This window comes from Nannobrachium achirus (assembly GCF_963921795.1).
Source record: "Nannobrachium achirus genome assembly, chromosome: 11".
Classification (NCBI taxonomy): domain Eukaryota; kingdom Metazoa; phylum Chordata; class Actinopteri; order Myctophiformes; family Myctophidae; genus Nannobrachium; species Nannobrachium achirus.
Window position 1 is genome coordinate 30,301,532 of NC_137820.1, and position 18,328 is coordinate 30,319,859.

An 18,328-nucleotide genomic window follows, 5' to 3' on the forward strand; every position below is an offset into this window, starting at 1 on the left:
ACACACACACACACACACACACACACACACACAGGCGACATCGCAAATAATTACTAGCATTTAGTCACTCACAACACATTTTAAGATGTGTGATTAAAATACATTTGATTTGACCAACCTGTTCAGCTCAGACTGACGGCGGACAGCCGATACACAACAAGCCTCTTGACAAGAGTAAGCCACACACACACACAACCTGCTATAAGCTAGTCACTGTAAAACGTTTACCACGTTGTCATGGTTACCACGGACTGCCTGGCACAGACGGCTGTTTGCTTGGTGTGTCAGTACAAATTGTAAATTGTACTGATACAAACGTCACGTCACGTCACGCCAGGCCATATAACACAGTTTTTTAAGACAAATAAATAAATGATAGCTAAATAATATACTAGTAATAATGTAATATTGTCAAGTCAGTCCGTATAAATCTGAAGGGCATTATGTATTGCCTCTCTGGTCATATTGCACTGCGCAGCAGACCACCCACGACGTCACTTCACAAATCCATATACAAACCGCCGCCACATTTGAAATGAATTGGTAACATCATTATTTTAAGTAAACAGAGCCAAAAGGATGGCGCTGTAACCCTAATTGCCCAAAAGATCAGATCTACATGGCCAACAACGGCACCGCGGCACGCGTTGCTATAGGTTGTAGATCTTTATTTTGACAAAGCAGTGACATATAGGCTAGTAAAACGTTTTTGCTCTGACTGTCTCTGCTACTTAGGTCAGCTTCAAACAGTTGTTGGATCAGGATCTGTGGTGGTAACTGGTAACCGATTACCAGCTGGGTAACTAAACACCGTGTAACACACCCCCGTTCATGTAAGTCAACATTCTTTCAAGAGAAACTCGTATATTGAGTTAATCATGTCATAAGCTGGGAGACGTATAATAACAACACAAACCTGTTGATGATGCCACCGTGTTGGTTGTTAAGCAGAGCAGCAGATACAGGAAAACGTGCTGGTCAGTTGACTGCACTGTGAACCAATCGGAGTTCATGTGGAAGCAGCAGTGTCGTTCGTTTAGCCAATCAGCAGCAGGGAAACTTTGAGGATGAGATAGTTGAGTTTGGTTTACCAGTCAAGGGTTTGTTTGCGTTGGCTTAAAGTTGCCACACGATGGCGACATTTCTCTTGGTATCAATTTGTGGTTCTTGTCGGTAGGATGGGGTCTGTCAGTATTCTTCCAGTCCAAACTACAGCCCCTTTTCCACTGACATGGCCCAACACCACACCACTCCACACCGACCACTTGTGCCAGGTTTTCCACTACAATGACCTGGGTAGAGTGGTGTGAAAGTGGTACTAAACGTGGTACCAACAATTATCCACTCCAGAGTAGGTCTAAGTTTTTTTTTTTTTTTTTTTTTTTTTTAGACCACCAGGATATAGTTGTAATACATGGTAATAGATTCTATTGTGTTATAATATATTAGTGTGTTATAATTATCATAGTAATACATTAATACTTTATAGTGTATTATAATCACAGTTATTATCCATTTTAGTGTATTATAATTAGGATAGTTGTAATACAACATTTCTTATGGAAAAAAAATCTACATTTCAGAACAGCAGTGCATCTATAGTAAAAAGAAAATGCAAATTGTAATCTGTGCTTTTGAATACTTGAGTATTTTTAAAAGCATGCACTTTTAAATACATAGGCATTTTAAAAGCAAGTACTTTAACTCAAGTAATTTTTTGACAGAGCAAGTAGGCCTACTACAATACTTTAACTCGGTTGCTACTATGTGTCGCTGAACAACACGCCATGAGCTTGCAGATCTGCTATTTTCATTAGTGTGACAACAGGGCAACCACACTAATGAAAATAGCTTCATTGGACAATATAATGGATTTGAGGATTGGTCAGGCTAATCCAAAATGTGACATCTAATTATAAATAGGCAACCACACTTACAATTTCCCAAAATTGAATCTTTCTAGTTGTTATTAATATTAGTGCAGTTGCTATAGGCAGCACACCATTGTTCTCGTCAGACCATTCTTTTTTGTCTACGACAGTAGAGGAGCAAGCAGAAAACTGTTTTGAAAAAAGAAGCACATCTCAAATTCCAAGTCAAGCATGACAAGATACTAATATTTCCCTCATTTATTTGGCTTTCATCACAATAGAATTAATACAAAGCATACAAAATATACTGTATGTGAAAATAACTATTCCACTTGATTCTTAATTCTGGGGGATAAAAAACAGGATAATACATTCAACGATCACTATGAACATGAAGATATAAAAATGGTATACCAGTAAGACTCCCTAATCGGGAGATGAGCGACCGTCACAAACTTTAGAAGGCAAACGTAGCCAATCAGGAGGGAATATGGGAAATGGGACAGATCCATGTTGATGACATGACTTTAGAGATACTGTGTACCGCTTTGCGTGATTTTAGGCCAAAAGTGTGACGTGACGGACAGACAGAGGGACTGACAGACAGCTGGTGGAGGTTTTCGTAGTAAATTGTGACCTGACGGCTGCAATAAGAATGAATGAATAAACAATATATACCATGCCAGTTCCCTGAACAGTCCTTGTGCCACGTTTGGTGTGTATTGGAGCCACAAGTACTCCTGTGACTCCAAGGGCGTCCCTTGGGGACACTGGGTGCCCCTGTGGCTATTGGGATGGCACACCCTGAAAAGTGTACTGTATCTCCCTCACAGGAAACACACATAAACAGGAAACACTTATATCACAAGTAGGAAACACCTATTCAAGACACAGAGCAAAATAAACGCAATATAACATTTGTTTTGAATAAAGTTTAAAAAAAGAAAACATAATTGGTGTAAACATACAACAGAAACTAAAGCCTTTGCTTACTGTATATCTATGAGTCATGTACATTAATTTAACACTTTATATGCCAAATAAGGAGATCTTCTTATCTCTATTTCCTAGTTCCGTGCTAATACGCTGATTAAATAAAAAGAAATGGGCTAGCTAAAAACCCCATGGCTCTGAATTGTCTTGTGGACAGAAGAATTGTTTAAATTCCATGATTTTCAATTCTCCATCATAGTTTTTAAGAATGTTTTCAAATTCTTTGAGATTCTGTCTCTCCACTATTCTCTTCACATCCTCCTTCACTTGATCCCATGTGGCATTCTTGTGAATGGAGGTGTAGTGGAGGTATGCCTCCAGTACATCGAACCTCTTGTTGTCCACTATCTGGATGAGGATTCTGGGAAGAATGCGTGACAAAGGTTGGGCGAACTCAATTAAACTCTGGGTCTGTCCTCCCTTGATCGTATAGGCATAGCCCCCTGAGTGCATTGCAACAACATTACAAAACCCATCAAAGACGGGGGAGCCAGAAGACCCAAAGAAAAAGCATGTGTCATAAGCTAAATCTGGGCTTTGATTAACCAGGTGTTTTGAGTCAGCATGTTGAAAGAATTGATGAGTAATGAGTTGGAGATTCTCTTGATAACGCTCCTCTGCCAACTTTACTCGGTCACCAACTGGAATGGTGAAGCATGTGTCTAACTTTTTCACTCCTCCGTCGGGGTGTCCGACAATACAGATTCCACCCCTCGTAGATGCAGAGGTTACAAAGTTACTCAACAATCCGGTAAGGTCCGAGTCAGGCTCTGAGTCAAGCTCCAACAAAGCGAAATCATGAGAACATCCTGAATGATCTGTAAGCTTTTCAAAGACGACAACCTGGCGTTTAACAGGCACTTTGTCCAACAGGCCCAAACGGGCCCCTAGATCTTCAAAACAGAAAGACACTGAGACCTCCTGGGTCAGCTGCTTTCTCCCAACATCAAAAATGTGTTCAATCACATGAGCATTTGTGAGGATGAACTTATCAAACAGGAGAAAACCACTCCCTGCAGCCTTCCCCTCTACTCTCACCTGACAAACAGACTTAGCCCGGACCATTAACTGCTGTATACTCTTCACATCCCTGAAAGCCATGCTTGCATTCTTTCCATATTCTACACGGAAGAGCTCTTTTCCTTCTCTGTTTTTCATGTGCTCGACTAAATCATCAAACTGTTTACGCAGACAGCTCGCCTGCTCCTTAGTATCTTTAATTGGATGTGGTTTGACTTCATCTTCAAGATCCTGTGCACAGAAAAGAATAACAATTGTGTTAGAGTCATATTCCTTTCAGTACAGCATATCAAGAAACTTGAAAGAGCCAGTGAATGACACTTATTCTGTAGTCCTAAGCATAGAAAAGTATAATTCTGTATGACCTCAAGGTGATTGAAGAAAGACTACTTGCTTGTGGCTTTATGTATCATCTATAATTGTTTTGTATTGCTAGAGCAGTTACAAATCAGTGCATAAAGGTGTTTTCACCAAACTAAATTCATTAAACTTGAGAGACAGCATTCTAGATAGTCTGTGCTTGTTCTGTTTCTTTGGACAGGCTAGTACGCCACACAACTGCAGCTAATATAATTGTGGGCTCGCCTGGAAGGCGAGCACACGTATGTTATCTTCATTATTTATTTCTATATTTATATACTAGTCAGTATCTCCTCAAAACTTTGGCGCGCTTCATCTCTTAAACGCTTACACCTTTCAACACCATTCAAATTTTTATGTGTTCAGCTTACTGAGGACACGTGTGCTTGTATTTTTGGTTTTGAAATGTTTTGTAGTATAAATATAAAAAAATAAAATGTTTAACTTTAAGCACCCAATGCATTTCCAATGGGTTTAGTGAGTGGGGACAGAGTGGAGAGAAGGATAATAGACCCATGTTTATGTTAAGGCGCTGTGGCTGCAGTGTTCACACTTCAGATATGCTATCTATATCATTGCGTTCACACAGGTCTGCTCTCTGATTTGATCCAAATATCTAAGCTTTGTGATGTATATATTCTGAGTTAAAACTACAAATATCTATAAATGTCCCTCTCCACTCTACTGATTGAGACAGCTGTGATTAAAGGCCTGTCTGTCATTGGCTGTTCTGTGGTGCTGCAAAGTAACTAAGTACATTTACTCAAGTATATACAAGTACTTGTACCTACAGTACAATTTTGAGGTACTTTTACTCTACTTTCCATTTTTGTTACATATACTCTACTATAAATACAGCATTTGACAGCCTCAGTTACTTGTTACTTTGCAGATTTTATTATTAATAAAAAACATAGATGGACCACTTAATACTGCTATGAAGTTGATCTACAATGTGCACACGCACGCACGCACGCACGCACGCACACACACACACACACACACACACACACACACACACACACACACACACACACACAAACAACTGTGTTACTGTGAAGACGTTTGCCTGTATTTGTCTTTGAGACATGTTTTGTAGTGTTTTAGAAATTGTTCTTAAAAAGAATAAGGTTTTAGGATCCCGGGCAATGGGATTTACAGTATATATCCTAGAACCCGCAGGGACAATCAGCCGTATTAGTGGTTGTTGTTGGTTTTCAGGGAGATATCACAACCGATGCATTTTCAAATCAGATCCACAAACACAATAAAAGTCATGCTCCACTCCTCAGTCTGGAGTGGCCACATAGAAGAACGCCTTGGTTATAGACATAGTGGAGGACAGATGTGATCTGGGATTGTTAACCTACAGTATATGCACTCAATATACACCTCTAGAACACATAGAATATGTACAGTAAGGTTCAGTAGAGTACAGTAAAAGTACAGTTAGGTTCAGTAGAGTACAGTAAAGTACAGTAAGGTACAGTAAAGTACAATAAAGTACAGTAAAGTACAATAAAGTACAGTAAGGTACAGTGGAGTACAGTAAAGTACAGTAGAGTAACGTAAATTACAGTAGAGTACAGTAAAGTACAGTATAGTAAGGTACAGTAGAGTACAGTACAGTAAGGTACAGTACGGTACAGTAGAGTACAGTATAGTATAGTACAGTAAGGTAGAGTACAGTACAGTAAGGTACAGTAAAGTACAGTAAGGTACAGTACAGTAGAGTACAGTACAGTACAGTACAGTACAGTAAGGTACAGTACAATACTGTAGGGTACTGTACTACAGTACCTTAAAGTATCCTATTTGTTGGGTTGGAATCGAGCCCACACTGTTTCGAAGGAACAGTATTTCTAGTTAATAATGGGCTTGTTAGAGTCATGGGTGTTCCAGTGTACAAGACTGAACAGTATTCTAACACACCCATTATTAATTCGATTATCTGTTGCTTACAATCTGAGGGGTCACAGCCCACAGGTTGAGAACCCCTGGCTTACATCACTATACTATAGTCAGCCTAATGCATCCTGACATGCTTTTCTTTCTTTTTTTCCCCCTGCTATAGTTTTTAACAAACCAGAAAACATACTACAAAATCAGCTAAGGGTTTAATTTCCCTTTAAAGGGGTTGTTAACCCCCAACAAAGACCTTTTTTTATATCAAGGACTTGAATTCATGGATACTTTTCTGTTTTCTTTTTTTTTCTCGCATTCCTAACTGAACTTTCGCACTGATCTTTGATTCTACCTTTGAGGGCGTATTCTGTCAATCATTTTCAATAGGAATGGACTGGTTTGTTGCCATTTAAGGATAAAAAATAAATAAAAATAAAAAAGATACTTCATTCCCATTGAAAAGCAAAGGCGTAACTAGCTTTGGACTAGCTTTTGTCCAAACTTTTGACTGGTAGGGTAGCTACTGTAAATTTTAAAGAATTTGGATCATAGAATAGAAAAAGATTACCTTAGGATATTGGCGTTTTCTTCCAGACTTCATTTCATGGGCGCCCATCTTTAGTGGTATTGGCCTATATCCATCTGTTAAGGTGAGGAAATATGGATTATTAACAAGAATCCATGTCCCTATGAAATTCATATCATTTAGTTGGTTGTGCACCTTCTAGAGCTGCTCCAAAAATATCTCACTACAAGTGAGTCACAAGACATCACACTGTGACGCGTTTAAGTTTGTCGATCTGACATTGTTGGTGCGCATGGCTGCAGCACAACTAAATCGAGGCATGCATGCACCTTCCCTACATCACTGCCGTCAACACGCATAACACCAGTAATTTATGTATTTTATTTCCAAGGATTTATGCAGAATCAACTTGGAATGCCACTTCAATTGTTGAACGTGAGTGTTGTGTTCAGAATCAGATGGAATGGAATGGACGGGTTGTGCTGCTGCTGTGATTCTTCTGCCTGTAGCTATAATCTATCCTTATATCAACTTACAACTGACATGCTCGCTCCCAGTTGGGTTGTTTAAACAAGTTATTAAATCATGACAGTGTGTATGTGTGTGTGTGTGTGTGTGTGTGTGTGTGTGTGTGTGTGTGTGTGTGTGTGAGAGTGTGAGTGTGACGGGGCGGGTCATAAAAGAAACCTGACCCGTGGATCACTACTATCTATCTATTTATAAATGAGCTTGTATATCTACGAATTTTATAATATTAATGATAATGAGCAACGTATGTTTTCCCACTTTGGTCCCAGAACGTGGAGCAAGATATAGAGCATTTTGTATATATGGAGTCATGGATATGGGTCTGTACCTGGAACTGAAAGGCTGTCCGTGATCTTTGGTTCGGGTGGTCCTGTGGAAGAGAGAAGTGAAAGCCTGTATTAAAGTGTTCACATTTTCATTTTCTTAAGGTCTGTGTGTAATGTTGGTCAGGTGTAACTGACCAAATAAGATGGCAATTTCATAACTGAGAGACTACAATCTAAACTTTTCATAATTTCAATTAATAATGCAGTCAAACGAAGTAGCCTTTTTTTTACCTGGCTGCGCAAAAGAAGAATTCCATTCCTCGAGTAATTCCACCATGACGTCATTTTGATGCTTGAATAGGGCTTTGAACAGGACTTCTGCCAATGCATTGCTGGTCACACTGTCAAGAATCTTTCTCATGCGTGCTGGGTCTGTGTTCTCAGCACTGACTTTGGCAGATAATTCAGCATGGAACCCCTGATCTGAACTTATCAGATCATCAACAATGGACTCCACGTTCTTGACATTTTGGATCAAGGGCCCTCGTTTCTTGATGAAGAAAGCCTTTTTGTCTATACACAAAACAAAGGAAAACATACTGCAATAAATAAGATGTCTCAAGATTAGGGATGGAGCTTGTTTTTTATTATTGATAATGAGCACCTTATCGATCCTGCTTATTAAGCCAGGCTTTTATCAAGCCCACTATTGAGCGTTTTCTAATATTTTGTGGAAGATATGAGACGACAAATTCAGAACATAACTGGTATCTTTTTTATTGGCCAGTTGTTGCAACTGAGTTTGTGGCTGATCCCTGGCACCTGCTATTGTGTGTTTACACATGGGTCTGGAGACGGTGCTATGACCGAGCAAACTGTGGCACCAACAATCTGGGATTCCCTGATCAACAGGTATGTGCCTTACCGCCAAACCACTGTTCTTTTTTAACGATTTGTTTTTATTAGGTCACACTATGCTCAGTATGCTGCTATGTTTTTTATTCATTTTCGTTCTGCTGTATACAGATACAGTGATATAGCCCCAGTGGCTTTAAAAGAGTCCTCGTATTTACTGTCTAACCAAAGGGTTATTTGGGCTACAGCCAAAGACTGTATACATCAAATATATGCTTGGTTAATGGTTATACTGCAGGTGTGCCCAAGAGTTACAAATGTTCCCTTAAAAATACATATATTCAAAGATATGCTCACATGTTCACGATTTTTCAAATATAGCAGATCTACAAGCTCGCAATACGGCACTCGGTGCCGCGCTGTGAGCTTGTATATGCTATTTTTCAATAGCTAAAGCAGGGGTCTTCAACAGGGGGTCCGGGACCCCTAGGGGGTCCTCAGGGTTACTCCAGGGGGTCCTCCAAATCTTTGTGTGGTGGAAGCTTTTTTTTTTAATCTTTTTTGTATTAACCACACTTGAACCCTAGTGTCCATATTCTGAGAACTTTAGCCAAAAATAGCAGATATACAAGCTTTTTTATTATTGACGGTTCAAGTGGTTAAATATCTGAAAACACAAATTGACACGAATCCAAAATACCCTGATTGTGCTGTCAAACAATGAAACTATATGGTCAAAATGAAACTATATGGAATCTCTGAAAAGGTTGTGGGCCGGGGTCCCTGCTTCATCTCTCTCAGTCTCAACTAGGGGGTCCCTGGCCTGAAAACGTTGAAGATGCCTGAGCTAAAGTATCAAATAATTAAGGCCCCTCCACCTTAGACCCTAGCAGATCTACAGGCTCACACCCTTTTTTAAAGTGAAAATTAAAATGATAAGACTTTTGAACCAATGAAAAGTAGAAGACGAGAGCTTAAGTTGTGACAACGGCATTGGAACAATTTAAAGGAAAAGAAAAAAGGTGGTTTCCATTTCCACCTTCCCCCAACTTCCTGCAATCCAACACCAGTGGTGTAAAGTAACTAAGTACATTTACTCAAGTACTGTACTAAAGTACATTTTTTAGGTATTCATACTTTACTTGAGTATTTCCAATTTCCAATAGCCTACACTTTTACTTTACTTCACTACATCTCGGATCCAAATATTGTAGCCTACTTTTACTCTAGGCATACTATATGTATTTGAGCACTTTAGTTACTAGGCTATAGTTACTTTGTAGATTTTTATTATTAATACGATACGCATTAACCACTTCCCTATATTAAGTAAACACTTTAAGTAGCCTATACTTTCACTGGTGATGGCAATGAAAATGATGACTCGAAATATAGACTAGGCCTAAAATGCTTTCTTTAAGTGTATGCCTCTCTGTCCTGTCCGTGCCGTTAACTTCTGAACAGCAGGCATAACTATAGTTTCACTTTCCAAATAGACTACTTACCCGCCATTCTTTAAAACACTGAACCTTTTCCAGATCAATTCAAATTTCCGGCTCGGTTGAGGGGATGAAAACCTCGATGTTCTTGTCTCTCTGAAGTAAGTTTTTCCCTTCTTTTTAATAATAGAGATCGTGGAACATTGACGAGACGACTTGACTCCACCACCTCTGTCTCTCCAGCTGCTGTGTAAACCAGTGTTGCCATGTCCGCTTATTATAAGCGACTTTGGGCAATGGGCATACATTTCTTTGTGGAGTCGCTTGTAGGGCTTGTAGGCTAAATAGTTGTGGGAAGCGTTTTTTTGGTCTGGTTTCTAAAGTGCTTATTTGGGCTTTTATCCACAACTTTCCAACATCCCATCGGGCATTGCGCAGAAGGCGAGCGGCATTTAATGTTATATGAGATAGCCTACTTCAATGTTTTCCAGTGGAAATAAGCTTAGTCTTTTCATGGATCTCCTTTTAGTAGACCTTGTACCAGTGAACTGTACCGTCATGAAACTGTACCTTTTCCTATGCAAACTTCTAATAAAGTCATCAATCAATCAATCAATCAATTTCTGGCAGCAGAAGGCGAGCAGCATTTCCGGCAGCGGAGTCTGATCTACAAGCCCCACAATTGATTGATTGAAGACTTTATTAGAAGTTTGCATAAGAAAAGGTACAGTTTCATGACGGTACAGTTCACTGGTACAAGGTCTACTAAAAGGAGATCCATGAAAAGACTAAGCTTATTTCCACTGGAAACCATTGAAGTATATATAACATTGAATGACAGACAAATAGAACACAGTAGGCCTACTATGCAGTAGATATGTAAAGAAAAACAAAAAAGAAAACAGTAAGTCTAAACAATTATACAAAGAAGTAGTCAGGTCCACTATGTTAAGAAATGTTTATTCGTTGGAATTTTTTGGGGATTTGTAAAACTATACATTTTTGGAATCATCAGAGCATGGGGAATCCAAAAATCTTTGTTGGCATTTGCACAGACACCTGCAAAGCCGCCATTTTGGACGTTCAAAATGGCCGACATAAAATACATAATTTGTGCTATCTTGGCTTCTAGACAACCTAGAAACTTAATTAAACATGCCAATCCTATGTTTTCTGGGTCAAGGAGTAAATGATGGGTGTAAAATGTTCTGGACCCCCACCCCCTTTCGGGGGGTTATCTATTTTGGGACCTCCCAGAACAGTACGCCAGCCAGTTAATGTCAGATGTTCATAATAATAGGGTTGTTTTGTAGGTTTTAAAACATCCTGAGTTCATGTATTACACTTTTAAATCAGTCAGAATAACCTTTCTGACTTTTGGTTGGGGTCTTTCCTCACATGGGACCCCCCAGACAGACCCTTGAGCCCATCTCAGTAATCGCTCTGCTCCTGCTCCAGAACAATGTTAAATTAGATCATAATTGAAGCATAAAAGTTGTTGTAGCTGGGTTCTGAAAACAAAAAGGAGTATTAGCAAATACCAGGGGTCTTCCACTGGGGGTCCGAGACCCCTGGGGGGGGGGGGGGGGGGGGGGGGGTCCTCAGAGTTACTACAGGGGGCCTGCCAAATCTTTTACTTGTTTTACATTTGAAATTTTGAATGTTTTTACTTTTGAAACTTTGAATGTTTTACGTCTGAGTTTATGTATTGTACTTTGATGGTTTATTAGTATTCTCAGTATTATTTATAACATTTATGTGTTAGACAGTTATGGTTGACAGCTGTTACAGCAGGGATTGCAACTTCTGACTTTGGGCACGCAGAACAACTTGTCCATTTATTGCACAGCACTCACGCACGCACACACACACACACACACACACACACACACACACACACACACACACACACACACACACACACACACACACACACACACACACACACACACACACACACACACACCAAAGAGATTCACTACAATACATTTCCTGAGGAAGGATGATTTTGAGGAAGTGCACACACATGAAGAGGCTGATACCCTGATTCCTCATCAAGTCCTTGCCTCTGGTGCTTATGGTGCTTTGCCTGAAACATAATGTGTTTGGTCACCCGACACTGATGTCCTCATACTGTTACTTCTCTGAAATTTGCAACAGTCAAAGGTACAAAAAATTAAATAAAAATGGAAATAGATATATTCAAGCGAGTTCAAGTGATTGGATGTCACAAATGTCAAGGGTTCCTTGGCCTACACAATTTATCTGGTGCTGACTGGGGAAGAGCATTTGTTGGAATCTCCAAAAAATACATGTGTCAACACCTACTTGAAGCCGGATAATTATGACAAAGCCATTAACCGCTTCATTGACCCTGGCAAGGGTTCTATTGAGCTTATTAATGTTGAGCTTCCATCAACATTGTAGACATTGGAGCATTTTGCATGCTGTGTTTACAGTTTAAAAGGTCCAACAACCCTGCGATTACTAAGATGGGAACTATTTCTGTCAAATAACTTGGAGGGTGAGATGCTACCTCCAACTTGTGCTGCACTGCTACCACTTATCCTCCATGCCAAATACGTCACAATGCAGGACAAATCATACCTGAAAAGAGCTTCCACCAATCGAAGAAACAAGTTGTTCTGCGTGCCCAAAGTCAGAAGTTGCAATACCTTCATTATTGCAATCCCTGCAATAACAGCTGTCAACCATAACTGTCTAACACAGACATGTTATAAAACTGAGAATACTAATAACCCATCAAAGTACATACACTCAGATACGTAAAAACATTCAAACTTTCAAATGTAAAACAAGAAAAAGATTTGGCAGGCCACCTGTAGTAACTCTGAGGACCCCCGCAGGGGTCTCGGACCCCCAGTGGAAGACCCCTGGTATTTGCCAATACTCCTTTTTGTTTTCAGAACCCAGCTACAACAACTTTTATGCTTCAATTATGATCTAATTTAACATTGTTCTGGAGCAGGAGCAGAGCGATTACTGAGATGGGCTCAAGGGTCTGTCTGGGGGGTCCCATGTGAGGAAAGACCCCAACCAAAAGTCAGAAAGGTTATTCTGGCTGATTTAAAATTGTAATCAATGAACTCAGGATGTTTTAAAACCTACAAAACAATGAAAATCTGACATTAAAAGGCTAGCGTACTGTTCTGGGAGGTCCCTGATAAGATAAGAATTATGATACATAATTCTATGTTTGTGTATGAAGCTCATATGACCATAAGGTTATATATTATGAACTGAGCGTACAGTATAGAGACCACATTTTGGTCGGATACTGTAGGGCTCAGGCTATTAGATTACAGGTCATAGTAACTTTGGCTGCCCTGAATGTAATCATGTTTTGATATACTGTGATACTATGATATAAGTCACTAGTGGTGGAATATTACCAACACTACGTGGCACTTTCTTCCTGTTATTTCCTTGTTATGATATGGGAACGAATCAATGAGTTCCTACTACTTCCTTGTTATGATATGGGAACGAATCAATGAGTTCCACGCTTCTTACTGTCATAAACTGTATGTCTTTATATACATGTTTTCCTCCATCTTGGAGGAGAGAGAGATTTAGAAAGCTACCCCTATGGTACGCTCACTGTTTGTCTCCTCTGTCTGAACTCTCTTAAAATACAGCAATCTAAGATACAGTCCTTTGGTCTCTGTGTTTTATTTTAACTATGGATTTATAGATCCATATTTATCTTTAATAATTTATTTAATAATAGTCCCAAAATAGATAACCCCCCGAAAGGGGGTGCGGGTCCAGAACATTTTACACCCATCATCTAACTCATTTGATTCCTTGACCCAGAAAACATAGGATTGGCATGTTTAATTAAGTTTCTAGGTTGTCTAGAAGCCAATATAGCACAAATGATGTATTTTATGTCGGCCATTTTGAACGGCCAAAATGGCGGCTTTGCAGGTGTCTGTGCAAATGCCAACAAAGATTTTTGGATTCATGCTCTGAAGATTCCAAAAATGTATAGTTTTACTAATCCCCCAAAAAATCCAACGGAAATACATAGTGAAAATGACTAAAGGGGCAGGGGAGGGTAGGGTTGGGCTAGGTTAGTTTTTTTTACCAGTTGCGAACGGCTGCTGCCTGTAAGTGGTTTTTCAGGGCAATTTTAAAGGATGCTAGTGATCCACACTCCTTTATGACCTTCGGTAAGGCTTTCCACATTTTGGTGGTATAGCAGAAAAAAGAGTTTGACCCTTTGTTGGTTTTGACTCTGGGTTGAAAGTGATCTGTGGCGCTGCCTCTGGTGTTGTAATTATGGACATCCTTAATGTTTATAAAGTATTTTGACAGGTACTTGAGTAGTAGTAACCATAGTGGTGTAGTGTATCTTGTACACCAGGCCCATTGCAAGTTGCTGTACTCTGTCATCTACTCTGAGCCACCCCACTCTTAACTGGTGAGTAGCGGTGAGGTGAGTCTGATAGGGAAGGTTAAGTAGGACCCTAATTAGTTTATTTTGGGCTGTTTGGAGTTTAGTTTTCAGGGCTTGTGGGGCGTCACGATACCATACGTGGACTCCGTAGTCAAAGAGGGGCTGGATTATTGCACCAGCTATGGTCTTGTGTTGAAATTGACCATTGGGGCGATCCTCTGTAGGAAACGAGTTCGTTGGTTGATTTTATTTATTACTTTAGAAGTCATCTTTTCACTGGAAAGATTAGCTTCAAGGATCCTAAGTAAGAGATTTCGTTTTTTCGTGTTATGACCTTGTCACCCACTTTGATTGTGAAGTTATCGACTTTTTTGAGGTTATGATTTGATCCAAAGAGGATGGACTCAGTTTTTCCCAGGTGAATTGATAATTTGTTGTCATTAAGCCATGTGCAGATCTTACTTAGTTCAGAGTTAAGTGTCTTTTCAACCTGCAAGTGGTCCTTGCCCGAGACTAGGAGAGCCGAGTCATCCGCGAACAGGAACAGGTTGCATTTGCGACGCGATGTGAGCTTGTATGTCTGCTGCTAACCGGAAGTGTCCCGCAGATAATGCTACAGTAAAATCTTGTGGAAACAGGTGGATATAGGCCATAGATATGATATAGGCTATCCACAAGTTTCCAACATCCCATCGTGCATTGCGCAGAAATTGGACGGAGCTTCCGGCGCCGCAGCCGAGTGTGATCTACAAACTCACAACGGCTGCATCTGCGACGCGACGTGAGCTTGTATGTCTGCTGTTAACCAGAAGTGTGGTGCAGTGTGGTGCAAAACATTCTCCAGTAAATTCCCGCGGAAAGAGGTGGATACAAAAAAAAATATTTTAACCAGTAGCCTACTCAGTGGTGGAAAAAGTACACACATAGGCTATATTACTTATTAATGATTAATTGCCATGGTTTATGATGAATTTCTTTTTCTTTTTTCATTTGTCCAAATGGCACTGTTCGCTATAGTCTCGCGTAGCCAGACAACTATTCCACAATCTCCGAATGCTATATAGATAATTGTGTAGGCTAAATAAGACAAAAAGCTTACAAGGATCTCCTTTTAGTTGACCAGTGATTTGTACTGTCATAAAAATGGTACATTCTACACAATTAGGCCTACCTTCTACTTTTGGTAGCCTACAAGTACATTTTTTTCCCCTGTATTCTTCCAGCAGGTCCATAGCAGTGTTTTTTGGAGCGGTGAAAGCGCTCCCAATAGACAGGTATGTCCGTGGGTGGGTGGGTGGGTGGGTGGCTGGGTATGTCTGTAGCCTGGCAATACCTTGAGTGGCCACACACAACACACAAGTTAAAGGAGGGGCGCTGTTGTGCAGGCACACACACACACACAGCTTCTATGGCACAATTGTGCAGACTAGACACACACACACACACACACACACACACACACACGGTATAGCTGCTCAGATTCACCGCTCCACTTCGAACCGAGGTTTCATTTTTATAAAGCAACCCCACCGCAGGTAATAAGATGCACGCTATGCTGTGATTTGTTCCACTGCCCCCTTTGCCCTGAAGCCCTCTACAAGCCTCAAAAGTCAGTTGGTGAGGTATTACGTCACTCGGAGACACATAAGAAAAATGCTGTCCAATATGAAGGTTAGTTACAATACCTTTCTTTTGTTGTAAAGTTAACCAAATAAGTTACAAAAAAATACCAATACCAATTTCTCAGCTGCTGGTTCACAAGTTATTTCCCTTTCTTTGATGAAACGTCCTTGGTACAAATTATAGTCACGATTTTAGTCCAAGAGACTGTCAACTTTTTTTTCCTACTGTGTCTTACAATACTGGTAATACTTGTTGTAGCCATGTCAACACAAGTTAAGCCCCAGGGGGGTCCAGGGAAAAAATCCGCCTAAAATGTATGCCCAAATTGGAGCAGTTGTGGACACAAAACTACAATGATTGTGGCTACTCTTGACCCACCAAATGTCAGCTAACCCCTGAAAATTCACAAATGCAGTGTAAAACATCACATTTCTCTTACCAAATTGTCCTGCTGTGATCATTTAGCTAGGAAAAGAGGATTGAAAAAGACATCCGCCTATGGAAAATTTGCCTTCTGAATAGTGAATGAGCCTCAAGACCTCATTGAAAACATATATAGTGAATAGAGAAATTGTTCACCAAGGTGTCAGCAATTGATAGGCAGAATTGTATGAATATATTCCAAACTATGTAAACTCTACAGATGTTTTAGTGAGAGTAGTGCTGTAATATTAGTAATGTTAAAGTATAGGGTGAAAAATGATAAAAACAAGTAACAATAAGTAGTAATAATACTGTAATATGAGTAATGTATGGATGAAAAGTACAATGGCAGCTGATTACTATGCTGTAGGACCACTGTAACAATAATCAACAAATAAATTGTAGTTTGATTTGGTCTCTATTGATTTATTGACATTTATTGACAGCTGTTCAGAGGTCAACACCTTTTGCCCCCGCCGGTGGGGGCAATGGGGTTCAAGAGGTTAATGCAAGAGAAATTGTACTATTTTAGGTTTGCCATCCTGAGGCCTGAGTTTATAAAATAAGCAACACCGAGTGAATGCAACTGAGATTTATCAACACAAATGTTTCTTCTGTCGTTCGGTTGCTTTTCCCCAGGTGCTGTCAGAGCTATGTGTATTTCCACACTATTATTTTTTGTTATCATCTAACTGTGTCCTTCCATAGTGAAAACATTTAGCATAATTTAATCTCAGATACTAAGGCACATAATATATATATATATTTTTTAACAGTGCTGCATTGTTAAATAGTGCTTTTAGCTATATAATATTTCAAATAGAATCGTTAATTGGCAATGTAATGTGTGTGTGTTGCATTGGTTTTAGAACACAGATAGAGAGAAGACAATGTTGTCTGAGGGTTGATGAAGTTGAGGACCAACCTAAGGAGTCGACCCAGAGGTGGTCACTGAGTCAGGTATGTGTGCCTATGCCACAATATATTTATGTGTTCTCCACTGGATATAAAAAAGGCATACCTACACTGAGGAGGTGCTGACCACAGGAGAAGTAGATGAGGAGGAGGTAGAGGTCGCACAAACTCCCAGCCATGATCCATTACACGTCTTTGTTGATGAATTATCAATGTTTTTAATTTATTTTTCAGGGTATGAGATGCAGCAGCTTGCATTAATTATAGACTATGTTACAAATGGGGAATCCTTAGGGAGTGTCCTCAAATTGACTCACGCCCCAAATTTGGTGGTTGGTTCCCATTAATAAGAATTCAGGGTGCATAAAATGCATATATACGTACAAACCTAACCATTACAACAATGAATATATAGAATTACAACAATACTTTCAGTCAAGCATTAACAGGATAGAAAATAAATATAAGAATGCAGTGGAAATAAATCCAATTACATATTTTACAAGCCTGTCTGGTGACATGCTTCTAAAAAAATGGCACTCAATTTTGGAGGGGTGTATTTACAAATATCTTTTGAAGCTCACAGAGAACTTGCTGATCTGCAATCTCAAAACACCATCTCAATGTTACACTAATATATTGTTTTTGTGTGTGTGCAATTACAGAGTGTGAACACATCATACAGGCAGGACATAACGTGAAGTTGTGTGAGGTAGCCTCAAAAAACTGTCAGGGAGAAATCCCCAGTGTGGATGCAAACCAGCTCACTATAATGCCCCAATCTGAAAAGCTTAAGGTAGCACACACAGACACACACCCACGCTTACACACAGACAGACACAGAAATGCTATGAATGTAATACACACACCCCAATACATTAAGTAACATTATGCAAACATTGACTTTGGAAAGTGTACATATACGCTTATTTCGGTATTCTTTCCTCAGTCGGTTTATTTTTAAACACTGTCAGAGATTGAGCTTTCGTCTGTTATATTTCTCAGGCAGAGAAGACACCTGTGGAAATTAAAGGTCAGAGCAATCAAATCCAGTCTGGCCAGGATGACAGATCTGACCTGCGCAGAGTACATCGAGCAAAAACAACTACTGCCACTTGTTCATACTGCAGTGTTGCAATGCTGAGAAGAAACCTTAAAAACACATTTTTAGGAAACATAGA

At 39.7% G+C, this 18,328-nt stretch overlaps 2 protein-coding genes across 2 annotated transcripts in view; both read right to left on the reverse strand.

Annotated features, from left to right (window-relative positions):
- Positions 1-206, reverse strand: part of ankrd26 (ankyrin repeat domain containing 26) — a 70,818-nt gene extending 70,612 nt beyond the window's left edge. Inside the window, exon 1 of the mRNA XM_080737285.1 lies at positions 119-206. The gene's annotated coding sequence lies outside the window, so the exon portion shown is untranslated. The remainder of the gene's footprint in view (positions 1-118) is intronic.
- A 2,004-nt stretch (positions 207-2,210) lies between these two features.
- Positions 2,211-9,966, reverse strand: LOC308294279 (serine protease FAM111A-like; the record flags this gene model as incomplete). The annotated part of the gene is made up of 6 exons (XM_080737006.1): positions 9,830-9,966; positions 7,761-8,042; positions 7,532-7,573; positions 6,718-6,791; positions 3,120-4,115; positions 2,211-2,216 (listed from the first exon to the last, which is right to left on the reverse strand). Exons 1-6 carry the CDS (start codon positions 9,834-9,836, stop codon positions 2,211-2,213), a joined length of 1,407 nt encoding a protein of 468 aa, XP_080593132.1. The 5' UTR covers positions 9,837-9,966.
- Between the last annotated feature and the right edge of the window lie 8,362 nt (positions 9,967-18,328).